The following is a 13998-nucleotide window of genomic DNA, read 5'->3' as shown; positions in this document are numbered from 1 at the left end:
GCTCCCTCTCTGATATGGCGGCTCTAATAGAAGTACCCTCATCACACGACTGTTGGGTGCCAAGCTTCATACTTGAAACTGTTTCCCCCACCAAAGTAGGCCTGGAAGGCTTCTTTTCATGAGCACCTGCTAATGCCATGAGCTGATCAAATCTGTGGTGCATGTGCTGTTCAAATTCAGCAAATAGGGCTTGTATCTTGACATATAAGTCCTCCTCCATGCTTTAGAATGTTTTATGCAGATAATCTTAATATGCTCTGCTTACCCGGTTTCCCGGGGGGGGGGAGCTGATATCTTTATCCTTAGGAGCCGCCAGAGGTACTCAGCGGTCCAGTCTGGGAAGTCCCGTTACTTCAAAGATAATTATATGGTCCCGTTCAGCTAAGTATGAACTCTTTCTGGATGGCTATTCAATCTTCAGATTACAGGCAGATTGTAAATCTATTTTACAGAGCTATCAGTTTAGCAGCCATCTTAGACCATAGCCCGGACACGCCCCCCATTAATATACTTCTGATTATTTTGTATCTAAGCCTCTGCAGACTGCTCCCATATCTCAGTGCTATTTACAAACTTGCATTTTAGCCAATTAGTGCAGCTTCATAAATAACTCGTGAGCACACATGAACTTGTACTGTTTATCTGTGGAAAAACTGTCAAAATGCACTGATATAAGAGGCAACCTTCAAGGGCTTAGAAATTAGCACATGAGCCTACCAAGGGAACAAAGCAAATTTTGATGATAAAAGTAAATTGGAAGTTGTTTACAATTGCATTCCATATCTGATTCATGGAAGTTTATTTTTGACTAGACTGTCCCTTTAACTTAAAATAAGTCTTATTACAGTCTTAGACTTGCATGCTCACTAAGTGAAAACAGGAAGTATTTATAATACTTGTGCAGTAGCAATTTCCTGAACAAGTACAGTGAATAATTTCAAGAATAGCGTTGCTTTGTATGAGCTATTTTTTATACTGGGAGATAATGTGTATTAGTTCTATTTTTAAATTTATTTTTACGCTGCTGAAAAAGTGTCCAGTAGCTAAATATTTTAAACTTTCCATTTTCGCTTTGCAATGATTACTCTCTGTTGTGATTTAGCATAAGTGAGTTCTTTAGTCAAGTTAGAGACACTAAAATTTATTTCTCAAACAACAAATATATTTATAAAAAGAGAAGAAAATAATTAAATATAGTTATAATAAAAAAAAAGAAAAGCAGTTTGATTTAAAGAGACACAGCATGAATTGTTATTACATTTCTTAATTACATATACCCCCCCCCCCCCTATAAAACAACATTCAAGTACAATAAAAAGTTATACTCGCGTTTTTAAACTATCTCTCAACAGCTATGTAGTTTTATGGTTCTTATATTTAAATTTCTTAACTATTCATGCTCTGTCTCTTTAATTATTGAATTATTTTTAATAAGTGTATTGGTTGGCTCTCTACATTTAGAGGAGAGAAGGAGGTGATATGATATAGTAGTTGAACTGTGGAGTTGCACAGAAAAACTGAATCCAGCTCCTTAATATTTAAAATCTTACTCCTTCATAAAAGCTCAATATAAATATATATAAAAAATATTAATGTGGGTATTACAGTAACTTTCATTACTGAGGCGGCTTAAAAAAATGATTCATCTTGAGGATGCATGTGATCTGCCGGTAAAGGCTCTGCGAGTAACATGGCTGTAAAGAGAAGACTATTACACACTGGTCCAGCTATTTGTGCTGTCTGTACAGATTCTCTGCAGTTTCTAGAAGTCATCAAAAGATATTGGGGCATATTTATCAAGCTCCGTATAGAGGTTGATGCCCCGTGTTGCCGGCAAGTCTTCAGGCTCGCCGGAAACAAAAGTTATGAAGCAGCAGTCTAAAGACCGCTGCTCCATAACCTGTCCTCCTGCTCTGAGGCGGCGGGCAGAAATTGACAGAAATCAACTATCGGTTTGATTGACACCTCCTGCAGATTGGCCGCAAATCTGCAGGGGGCGGTATTGCACCAGCAGTTAACAAGAACTGCTGGTGCAATGATAAATGGCGAGAGCGTATGCTGTCAGCATTTATCGATGTGCAGCGGACATGATCCGTTATATCGGATCATGTCCGCTCGCACCATCATAAATAGGCCTAATAGTCTCCAGATCAGGTGCTGCATTAAGATTTGTGTTAAAGGGGGCGTAAAGTGCTTTAATGAATTTAAAGGGACAGTCTAGTCAAAATTAAACTTTCATGATTCAGATAGGGCATGCAAGTTTAAACAACTTTCCAATTTACTTTTATCATCAAATTTACTTTGTTCTCTTGGTATTTTTTGTTGAAAGCTAAACCTTGGTAGGCTTATATGATTATTTCTAATCCCTTGAAGGCCGCCTCTTATCTAAGTGTATTTTGACAGTTTTTTCATAGTTAGACAGCGCTAGTTCACGTGTTCCATATAGATAACATTGTATGCACTCCTATGGAGTTATTTATGAGTCAGGACTGATTGGCTAAAATGCAAGTCTGTTAAAGAACTGAAATAAGGGGACAGTTTGCAGAGGCTTTAGATACAAGGTAATCACAGAGATAAAAAGTATATTAATGTAGTGTTGGTTATGCAAAACTAGGAAATGGGTAATAAAGGGATTATCTATCTTTTTAAACCATAACATTTTTGGAGTAGACTGCCCATTTAAAAGCAGGTATTTTGTTATGTTATGTTCTGTATTTTTAAATAAATTATCCTATTTAATATGTAAAGTATTTTCAGTCTTATATTTGTGGGGTGTGCCTCTGTTTGTTCCATAGAGATTTCAAAGGGATACGTGTGTATACTCTCCTACCAATCAGTGTGCACTGCCTTTTAGGTTCAAAATGAAATAAACAGTTTTAATGTCTGCTTTTCATGCAATTTAAAATATTTTAACATGTTGTTTAAATAGTGTTTTTTAATATACTTAATGTGAATATTTTGTGTTTTATGTCTCCATAAAAGTGTAGTTTATTAAGATTTTATATCTGAGTTCGTACAGTTTTACTGACTCAACTTAAATTTGCTTCTGGCTCCACTAGTGCGACTTTCAAGTATATTAAAGGGCTTAGCAAAGCTGAGGCTGGGGGTATCCCCCCCCCCTTCCAAAGGGGTCATGACCTCAAGATGAAGGGTATTAGGTTCAGAAGTAATTTGCTGAAGTACTTCACAGAAAAGGTGATTGATTCCTTGAATAAACTTATTTTAGATGTGATAAGGACAAACCCTACTATGGGGGACTTAGAGAATGCCTGGGATAAGCAGGGGCGAAAGTACAGGGCGTGCAGAGGTCGCAATTGCAACTGGACCCCCAAGGGCTGGGGCCCAGCTTAAAATCCTTCTTAGATTCTTGCACCTGGGCCCTGTGGTTTCTAGTTACGCCTCTGAGCATAAGGCTATCGTCATAACTAAATAAATTTACACAGGCTTGTGTCAATGGTTCTTATCTGCCGTCAGAATCTGTTTCTATGTACAAAGTTTCATACTCAGTCCCATTGTAATTTACCTGACTTTATATTTGTGAGAAGCATTGCAATGAAATTTTGTCCTGCTGAGATGTTCTTTAGCAATAGTGGATATTCTGATTGCTGTGTTGAAGGGACAGTACAGTAAAAATTTCATAATTCATATAGAGTGTGAAATTTTAAGAACCTTTTTAGTTTACTGATATTTAATTTAACTTTGCGCTTTTGGTATCCTTTGTTGAAAAACATACATGGATAGGCTCAGGAGCAGCAATGTATGACTTGGTCTACAGAAAATATAAAAAATATATATAATATTTAATAAAAAATAAAATCCCTTATATCTTCATCCTGGCAGACTGTCAGCTAGTACCTAAGAGGTGGTGACCAGTTTGAGATGGATCAGGTAGGGATCAGGTGGTTGGAAATGTCAGGTAGGAGGGTTATCTCTACACTAAAGGTAAAATTAACCTTTGAAGCTACCTGGTTAACCCCTTCACTGCCGGGAATAATAGAAGTGTGGTGCGCAGCTGCAATTAACAGCCTTCTAACTACCAAAAAGCAATGGCAAAGCATCTATGTCTGATATTTCTAAATAAAGGGGATCCCAGAGAAGCATTTACAATCATTTGTGCATCATTTGTGCCATGATTGCACAAGACATGTAAATAATTTCAGTGAGAAACTCAGTTTGTGAAAAATTTAACTTCTTTTTTTTTATATGAGCATATGGCGGTGAAATGGTGGCATGATTTATACTAAATTGGGCCTAGACCAATACCTTGGGTGCCCTACTTAAAAAAAAAAAAAAAAAAAAAAAAAAAAAAATTATATAGTTTTGACAGGTAAATAAAAAAAATAAAATAATCAAGGCTCTATTTTGGTTTAAATGGAGTGATAGCAAAAATGTTAAAAATTCTTTGGTATTTCGGGCATGTTCTTTTCTGAAAGTCCCGGTAGTAAAGGGGTTAAGTATGTATTTCTATAAAATATAATTCAAATAATTGCATTATTACAGGTCTTCACGTCCTGCAAATGAAATCTAAAGTGTATAAAAGGTCTCTAAGTACTATGATGTTTTAGGGCTCAGAAGTGTATGCCTATTGCAATATATGAAAGAGGGAAAAAAGATTTTTTTTATCTATCACCAGTTTTTTTTAAAGCAATGTAATCCAATTTAATAATGCCCAACTTGTCATCCTTGTATATTTAAGGTACTTTGGATACTGTTCATTCCACTTTAACTGCCATTGTACATACTGTATATCTTTCTTTTTTTAAATAGACAATCTGTCTGTTAAAGGGACAGTCTACACAAAAATGGTTATTGTTTAAAAAGTTAGATAATGCCTTTACTACCCATTCCCCAGCTTTGCACAACCAACATAGTTATATAAATTTACTTTATAACATTTAAACCTCTAAATTTCTACCTGTTTCTAAGCCACTACATACAACCTCTTATCACATACATTTGTATTAGGATTTTACAACAAGAGACTGCTAATTAATGTGTGCCATATAGATGATAATGCGCTTTCTCCTGTCGAGTTGTGCAGGACACAGCACTAATTGTCTAAAATGCAAGTCAATAGATAATAAATAAATTAATAGCCCTAAGATAAGAGGGCTGTCTGCAGAGGCTTAGATACAAGTTAATCGCTGTGGTAAAAAGTATATTAATATAACTGTGTTGGTTGTGCAAAACTGGGGAATGGTAATACAGCGATTATTTCTCTTTTTAAACCATACATTTTTTGGAGTAGACTGTCCCTTTAAATTTTTGTGTCACCTTTATATTGGTGAAAGTACAACATTGTTGTTCACTGTGCCAATATATAGAGTTCTCTTAGGATTTTATGATATCCAGATTAAGATCATATAATAAGATATGCGTTGAGCCCCTGGCCCCAATAGGCTACCATCCGAATTCTACAAAATTCTAAATAAAGAGGTAACGATCACTTTAACTAAATTACCGGTATTTAATCATTATCTCTGTGAAAGTCAGATGAATTCTTTATACTTTTCAGACTCCATTATCACGCTTATATATAAAAAAGGTAAAGACCCAGAGGACCCAGGAGGATATAGGCCTATATCTCTCTTAAATAACGACTATAAGCTGTTGATGGCAATCTTAGCTCAAAGATTCAAAAAAGTAATTGGAACAATAATTCATAGTGATCAGACAGGATTCATACCAGCAAGAAATGTATCGCGTAATATTAGGAAAGCATTATTGGCTATAGATAATTATTATAATAAAAGAAGGGAGAAAACTAAGATAAAAACAGATCTGGCCTTAGTCACTTTAGATGCTGAAAAGGCTTTCAATTCGATTGTATGGGAACACTTGTTTTTGGCGCTTGAAAATTTTGGGTTTTCCGGTAATATTGTCAATATGCTTAGAAAAATATATAAAAACTCAAGATCGCAGATGCTAGTCAATGGCCTTCTGTCACAATATATTACACTACAGAGTGGTACGAGACAACGATGTCCCTTGTTTCCCCTTCTTTTTGATGTCTCGCTAGAACCATTGGCAATATATCTCAGACAAGAGTTAGAAGGAATGGTACTGGGAGATGAGAAAGTCATCTTATCCCTGTATGCAGATGACTTGATGCTATACCTAAGTGATACAAGACGAAGCATCCCCCAATCTCTTGAGTTGATTAATGATTTTAGTACATTCTCAGGCTATAGAATCAACCCCACAAAATCTGAGATTTTATGGATCTATAAGACCACGCATAGTAATTTAACACATGTCTTTAAAGAAGTAGAAACAATGACATATCTGGGCATTAAAATTTCTAAAAATCCAGGTGACTGGTACAAGCTTAATTATGAGGATAGATTTGCCAATATGATAAACGAGATGAAAAATTGGAAACTGTACTACCTCTCTATCTCTGCTAAGGTTATGTTAATAAAGACAATTTTTCCCCAAAAAATGTTGTACCTTATGCACAACCTCCCGCTATTTATCACGAAGCAAGACATCAAAAGGTTTTATTCTGCATGTTCATTTTTTATATGGGGAAAGATCCGACCTAGAATTTCAAGGATCAGAATAACTCAGCTCAAGAGATTTGGGGGACTAGCGTTGCCTAACATAGAATATTATAATTGGACCTGTCTGATAAAATGTGCGATAGATTGGATAACGGAAGCAAATAACGTTACATACTATCAAATAGAAACAAGACTTGTCAATCCGTTTGACTTGAGAGCCTTGTTGCACTGCCCGATAAAGAGGTTACCAGGTAACATTGTATATTGCTTGACTTTTGTTAATGTGATTCTCGCTTGGCAGAAGTATTGTAGGGAATTGGGACATGATCCAAGGTTATCTCAGCTACTTCCTATTACAGGTAACCCTGACTTTACTCCTGGGATTCGAGATCGGGTATTCCGAGAATGGAAAAGAAAGGGACTTGTTAATGTGGCCCAAATCTTCCAGGATGGTAGTGAGACATTTCAATCATTTGAAAATCTCTCTGGTAGATTTTGCTCTCCCTTCTAGGAACTTTTATGCTTATTTGCAGATAAGGAACTATGCTAGGCAAGTGATTGGAATAGGCGGTTTTGAGTGGAGTACTAAAGAGATCCCCAATGGAATAAAATTATATGAGAATGGTCGAAGGTCAACGTCTTACTGGTATGATTCTTTAATTGTAAAGTCAGGTCGAAATAATATAGGAAAATTAAAAGAAAGTATAATGAAAATAATCCCAAATATTACAGAACAGGAGATAGTAAAAAGTATATCTCTCTCATCCCTAGCAACAAGTAATATAAGTTGGCGGGAAGCTCAAGTAAAGTTACTTAACAACTACTATTTAACCCCATATAGGTTATATAAGATCTCTAAGAATAGACAAACAAGCCGTTGTTTCAAATGTAGTAAAGAAATGGCAGATATTATTCACTGTATATGGGCTTGCCCCAAAATCAACCAATATTGGAGAAAAGTTAACTACTGGTTAAATAATTATCTTGAAAAAAAAAATCACTATCTCTTTTCAGCAGATATTTTTGTTAGACTCAGAAAGAAGAGATAAAGGAGAACAACTCTTTATTAATTTTATTATAATAGCAGTTAGAAATCAAATATTTAAAGAGTGGAAAACATCAAAGATACCTACGATCCCCGAATTAATAAACGTATTAACTATTCAAATGACAATTGAATCCTATGATGTTAAAATTAATACGGAAGTACATTTCCGAGCTTTTTTTGCAAAATGGAGAAAATATATCTGTGCTTGGCCATTACCTCTGCAACAGCAATTTATCGCTAGATTCCAGAATTCACCAATATTTCTTTCCTTAGTATTAGAGAATGAGCTGCCCCATTATTGGATAGATATAGCTCAGCTTGGGGTCTAGGGAAAGACAAGACTCGTCTTTGATTAAAAGAGGAAAAGGGGGGGAAGAGAGAAGAGGGAGGGAATGGGATGGAGGAGGAAGAGAAGAGGAAAATATATATTTTTTTCCCTTCTCGCCTCGACCACAATAGAAAGTATCTATAGAGTCCACAATAAAGGGTTATTAAATCCCAAATGATTGTGAGTTGTAATCCGTATTATATGATCTAAAAAATTATTTTGGAAGGTATTAATGATAGATGAAGATGATGAAGTAATTCTATCACTGATATGATGATATTATGATTTCTAGAGCAGAACTCTATTATTGTACGGTAATAATACAGGTAAAAAAGTAATATTGGTAACGAGATGTTATTTTTTATTTACTATGTCTATAATATATGTTTGAAAAACTCAATAAAAAGAAAGAGAAAAAAAAAAAATGATATGCGTTGAATAGTAACAATCTATATATTTGATATGTTTCCAGGTGATTTAAGGAAATTCGTAACTGAACAAAATGCAGAGCACAGCAAATTATCTCTGGCTACTATCTGATATGCTAGGACAAGGAGCAACGGCAAATGTGTTCCGTGGGCGTAACAAAGTAGGTGGTAGATGTTTATTACTTAAAATCCCACTGATTACTATTTATTTTCAAGCTGCTTTGACATTGCTAAACAAAGATGGCCACTGGCCAGTGTACAAATGATGTGGGTTGGCAAGATTAGTTTGTTTTTACTTCATGCTTAAATATATTCTTATACAAATGCATTTATCTCCGCGAAAAATTACCTTTCAGCTGGAGTGTAAATTGTCCCTTTAAATGCTTTTAAAACCTTTTGCACAATATTTTTTTTTGCAATTCATTGCTTTATTGGGTACATCTGTTATGTATAACAATTGACTTTAGTACTCATTATACCCCTATATATACACAGAATTGCATACTGGTGTGATATTTAAAAGTAGGACATTATTCTGCAGATTAAGACATTGCTGATTGCTGTAAATGTAAACTATCATTTTTTTTTATTTTGTATTTTTTTTTTTTTTTTTTACCTTAAAGGAATATTCCAGCCAAAATTGGAGTCCACATAGATGCACCTCAGTTATGTATAGAAGCATTTTCCATCTTAAAGTGATGGTAAAGTAAGACCCAGTCAAACATGCGATTGTATAGAAAATAAAAAAATAAAGTGACTTTCATTCATGAAACCGCCGCAATCTGTCTGTATTTGTAAATATTTAATATTTAAATGCCTCACATTCACCTTCGTTCCCCCACCCGTAAAACCGCCGCCATTGATTTCTTGATGTCACGTTTTTTTCAATACCAATAGAAATTCAGGCCAGTCGGCGACACGTGTTTAAGCAAACACGCCCTAGATTATGTAAGCGCATGCGCAATTTTTAATTCATTTTATTTGCAATACTATTTGTATACAGTACTATGTATTGCATAAGGAATGACTTGCATGCGCAGAGTGAAAAGTGAAGTCCAAGATGCCCTACTAATGACATAGAGAGCGGGTGGTTCCGCTCTCTAACTTGGTAATGGAACAGTTCAGGAAGTAATGCCTGGGGTGGAGTAAGGAGCGATAACGCTCAGTAAGTCCCATCTAAATTTAATATCAAATGTTTGAGATTTTTTTTAAATAAAGATAGCGATTTAGGTTGTACAGACTGGAGGAGTAATACTTTACTTTTAAAATGTACTAAATTTACCATCACTTTAATGGGAGGAGAGTCCACTGCTTCATTCATTACTTGTGGGAATTCTGAACCTGGCCATCAGGAGGAGGCAAAGACGCCCCAGCCAAAGGCTTAAATACCTCCCCCACTTCCCTCATCCCCCAGTCAGTCTTTGCCTTTCGTCACAGGAGGTTGGCAGAGAAGTGTCGGAAGATTAAAGATAGTCTCTTATGGAGGGTAGTACTCTTCGAAATGGGACTGGAGTTTTAAGTAGTCCTGTCAGCCTCTCAGTGAGAGCATGGATGAAAGTTAGAGTCCGGAGATGCAGGGAGAGTCTTTCTGCAAAATCATCCTGACTCCTATTAACAGCTACTTGGCAATCGGCGTTGGCAAGTTTCGCTTCTGCTTTGTTCACGCAAGTCCATGTCAGAAGCGAGGCTACTATCTGTCACACTTGAAGGGCCGTGTTCCTGTTCCACGGCGTAGATTCCGGTAAGATCGTTTAATTTTATTCCAATGTGTGAAGTGTAATGTAATCAAAGAAGCAGGGTCTCAGACTCTTTTATCTTATGGAATCAAGGGTTAATATCTCCTGAGGGGGGTTATTGAACAGGGGGGACTTTAATCATGTTTGTTATATGATTCTGTCTGCTAATGTGTAGTGTCTCTTGGGCTCGTGGCTATCGGAACATAACAGTCTTTTTTGTCAGGCTGTGCATCCCTTGTAGCCTTGGCGCGTTTTTTTTTCAGGCCTGCACGGTGTACCTTGTGACTAGACGCGGTCACGTTTCTAGTCTCCCTTTCCGTATTCCTGACCGTGTGGCGAAGGGGAGAGTCTGTTTCACTAGTTGTCTAAGTCATAGGAGGTGGTGGGTGCCCCAGCCATTTGAGGTGTAAGGTGCCAGTTTTTATTTTTCTATCCATAATTTTTATCCAAGTTATGGGGGATTCTGATTTTTTGGAGACGGATGTCTCTAATTCAGATTCTACTTCTTGCAAAGAGTATGAAATGGCCTGGGTAATCCACGCCCATCAGTTATGTTCCACATACCACTTTATAGTGCTCTTTTCTCCAGAAACGGGGAACTTGGAGTCCGCCGAGCCATCTGCCCCTGCAGACCCTATATCCTGCGAGGCGAGTACCCTAGAACCTTCTTTGGCTACGCAAGTAGGTGTCCCTAATGCTGCTACTCCTTCTCCAGAAGGCGGCTTGTTTACTCCAGAGGTTACGGCACAATTCCGCGTGGCCATATCTATGGCATTGGCACATTTACATCTTCCAAGAAGGGAGATGTTGCTGAGTCATTGTCCGTGTTCTGTTAACCAGGGCTCGTCAGACGGGGGATCGTCTGGGTCAGATCAGCTCTCTGGGGCAGCGGTTTCCTCTGAGGTTCAGGGGCCCAATCCTCGGGGTCAGGGTTGTCAGTTACCCCGACGGAGGTAAGTCTTGCCTTTCGTTATAGCCTTCGTGTCCTGCTACGGCATGTTTTCTTCTACAGGATATGACGAGTCCACGGATTTCATCCTTCTGGGATTTATCCTCCTGCTAACAGGAAGTGGCAAAGAGCACCACAGCAGAGCTGTATATATAGCTCCTTCCTTCCCTCCACCCCCAGTCATTCTCTTTGCCTGTGTTAGTAATAGGAAGAGGTAAAGTGAGGTGTTAGTTTTAGATTCTTCAATCAAGAAGCTTTTTTATTTTAAAATGGTGCCAGAGAGTACTATTTTTCTCAGGGGCAAATCGTCAGTCTATTACTTCCCAAGAGGAGTGGAGACATATTATTTTCTGCCCTGATGTTGATGATCTTAGCAAACATTATCTAAGATCCATGATGGTTCCCACAGCACAGCTGAAGGTAGTGTAAGAAAATCTTCAGTGTGGAGAACGGTGTGTTGCTACAAGCTGTTCAGTCTTTTGTTTTCTGGGGAGACTTGATGCATCAGAACAGGCTGACATTGTCCCCTATATGAGGAAGGGTAAGCAGTATGCACTAATGAAAAAGAAATGGTGTACCTGAAATCCCTTTATTTTATCCCTTTATTTTATTTATTTATTTTATTTTATTTGCCAAAAGTATGTAAAGACCTTTGTGGCTTATCTTGGGCTGGACGCTGGGAGATGCGGTTTATTTTATTACTGGATGCAGGACTCTGTGTTACGATTTTGTCTGCATTAGAGGGCACATGGCATATATTTTTTGTTTCAGTCATACATGTTGTTTGTACTGCGACCCATGCGGGTCTTAGTCAGGATTAGAGTACGCCCACGGTGGGCGGGGCCTATTTTTGCACGCTCAGTCATGCAGTTTTCTTCCGGATCGCATAGCAAGCAGAGGCTGGAGGCCTACGTTGTCTACAGTCCTATTGATAAGTCCTTTCACGCTATATCCCTACAACAGGTTCATTCCAGGGGCAGGTAGGCGCCACAGCAGAGCTGTGGTGTGGTGCAGGGGCCAACATTTAAATAGTTAATAAGATCTTGTTCTAATTGATATTTTATTGTATTTTTGCATATCTAGCAAGTGGATGCAATATTAAGGGAGTATTTTGGACACATTAAAATAGTTTTTTCTGGCCAAAAAGCGTTTTTGCAGTTTTTCAGTAAAATAGTTGCGCTTTTAAAATTTAAAGGCGTAGTACAGTTTTTTTGGGCTTTAATTTTTTTCGCATTTAATTTCATTCAGAGCTCAATATTTAGCAAGGTACGACTATTATCAGTATTGCTAGTCTGTTTAACATGTCGGACACTGAGGAGGAAACTCCTTGCTCTATGTGTTTAGATGCCACTGTGGAACCCCCTCTGATTTTTTGTCCCTCGTGTACTGAGAGGGCCTTACAATGTAAAGCACAAATTTTATGTAAGGAAAATGTGTGTAAAGATGATTCTCAGTCCGAGGGGAATCGGGGTATACCGCCAACCTCTCCCCAAGCGTCTCAACCTTAACGCCCACCCAAGCGACGACTGGTTCCTCAACCGCGTCTAATTCATTTGCAGGATATGGCTGCAGTTATGTCAACTACCCTTACAGAGGTATTATCTAAGTTGCCAGTGTTACTGGGTAAACGCAGTAGGACAGAGGTCAATGTGAATGCTGAACACTCTGATGCGTTGTTAGCTATTTCCGATGTACCCTCACAGGGATCTGAATTGGAGGTTAGGGAACTTCTATCTGAGGGGGAACTTTCCGATTCGGGAAGTGCATTACCTCAGACGGACTCGGACGTCATGTCCTTTAAATTTAAGCTTGAGCACCTCCGTCTTTTACTTAGGGAGGTTTTAGCGACTCTGGATGACTGTGACCCTATTGTGGTACCACCAGAGAAATTGTGTAAGATGGACAAATACTTAGAGGTACCTGCTTACACTGATGTTTTTCCGGTTCCTAAGAGAATTTTGGAGATTATTAAGAGGGAATGGGACAGACCGGGTATCCCGTTCGCACCCTCTCCTAATTTCAAGAAAATGTATCCTATATCTGACACTGTTCGGGACTCTTGGCAAACGGTCCCAAAGGTAGAAGGAGCTATATCTACCCTGGCTAAGCGTACAACTATTCCTATTGAGGACAGCTGTACTTTCAAAGACCCTATGGATAAGAAATTTGAGGGTCTTCTAAAGAAATTGTTTATTCATCAGGGTTTCCTCTTGCAACCAACGGCATGCATTGTACCAGTTACCACTGCGGCGGCCTTCTGGTTTGAGGCCTTAGAAGGGTCTCTTAAGACTGAGACTCCTTTAGAGGATATTTTCGATAGAATTAAGGCTCTCAAGCTGGCTAATTCTTTTATCACAGATGCCGCCTTTCAAATTGCTAAGTTGGTGGCTAAGAATGCTGGATTTGCCATTTTAGAGCGTTATGGTTAAAATCTTGGTCTGCTGATGTGTCATCTAAGTCAAAGCTTTTGGCTATTCCTTTCAAGGGTAAGACCCTATTCGGGCCTGACTTGAAGGAAATCATTTCTGACATCACTGGAGGTAAGGGTCATCGCCTACCTCAGGATAAGACTGGTAAATTGAGGGGTAAACAGAATAATTTTCATTCCTTTTGGAACTTTAAAGGGGTACCCTCTTCTTCCTCTTACTCCGCAAAACAGGAAGGGAATTTTGCTCAGGCCAAGTCCGACTAGAGACCCAACCAGGCTTGGAACAAGGGTAAACAACCCAAGAAGCCCTCTGCTACTACCAAGACAGCATGAAGGGGCGGCCTCCGATCCGCGACCGGATCTAGTAGGGGGCAGCCTTTCTCTCTTTGCTCAGGCTTAGGCAAAAGATGTTAAGGACCCCTGGGGACTGGAAATCGTGACCCACGGGTATCAACTGGAATTAAAAAAATTTCTCCCAAGAGGGAGATTTCTTCTTTCACGATTGTCTGTAGACCAGATAAAAAGAGAGGCGTTCTTACGTTGTGTAAAAGACCTCTCTACTATGGGAGTAATTCGTC

General features: G+C 38.3%; 1 protein-coding gene across 1 annotated transcript in view; it reads left to right on the top strand.

The window, feature by feature from the left end:
- The window catches only part of TBK1 (TANK binding kinase 1), a 355855-nt gene that overhangs the window by 15848 nt on the left and 326009 nt on the right, over positions 1 to 13998 (top strand). Inside the window, exon 2 of the mRNA XM_053716863.1 lies at positions 8352 to 8468. Coding sequence (XP_053572838.1) covers positions 8382 to 8468 — 87 coding nt within the window. The 5' untranslated portion in view covers positions 8352 to 8381. The remainder of the gene's footprint in view (positions 1 to 8351; positions 8469 to 13998) is intronic.

Source organism: Bombina bombina, chromosome 6 (genome assembly GCF_027579735.1).
Source record: "Bombina bombina isolate aBomBom1 chromosome 6, aBomBom1.pri, whole genome shotgun sequence".
Classification (NCBI taxonomy): Eukaryota; Metazoa; Chordata; class Amphibia; order Anura; family Bombinatoridae; genus Bombina; species Bombina bombina.
Note: the sequence above shows the minus strand (reverse complement) of the source record. Positions and strands in the feature narration are given on the sequence as shown.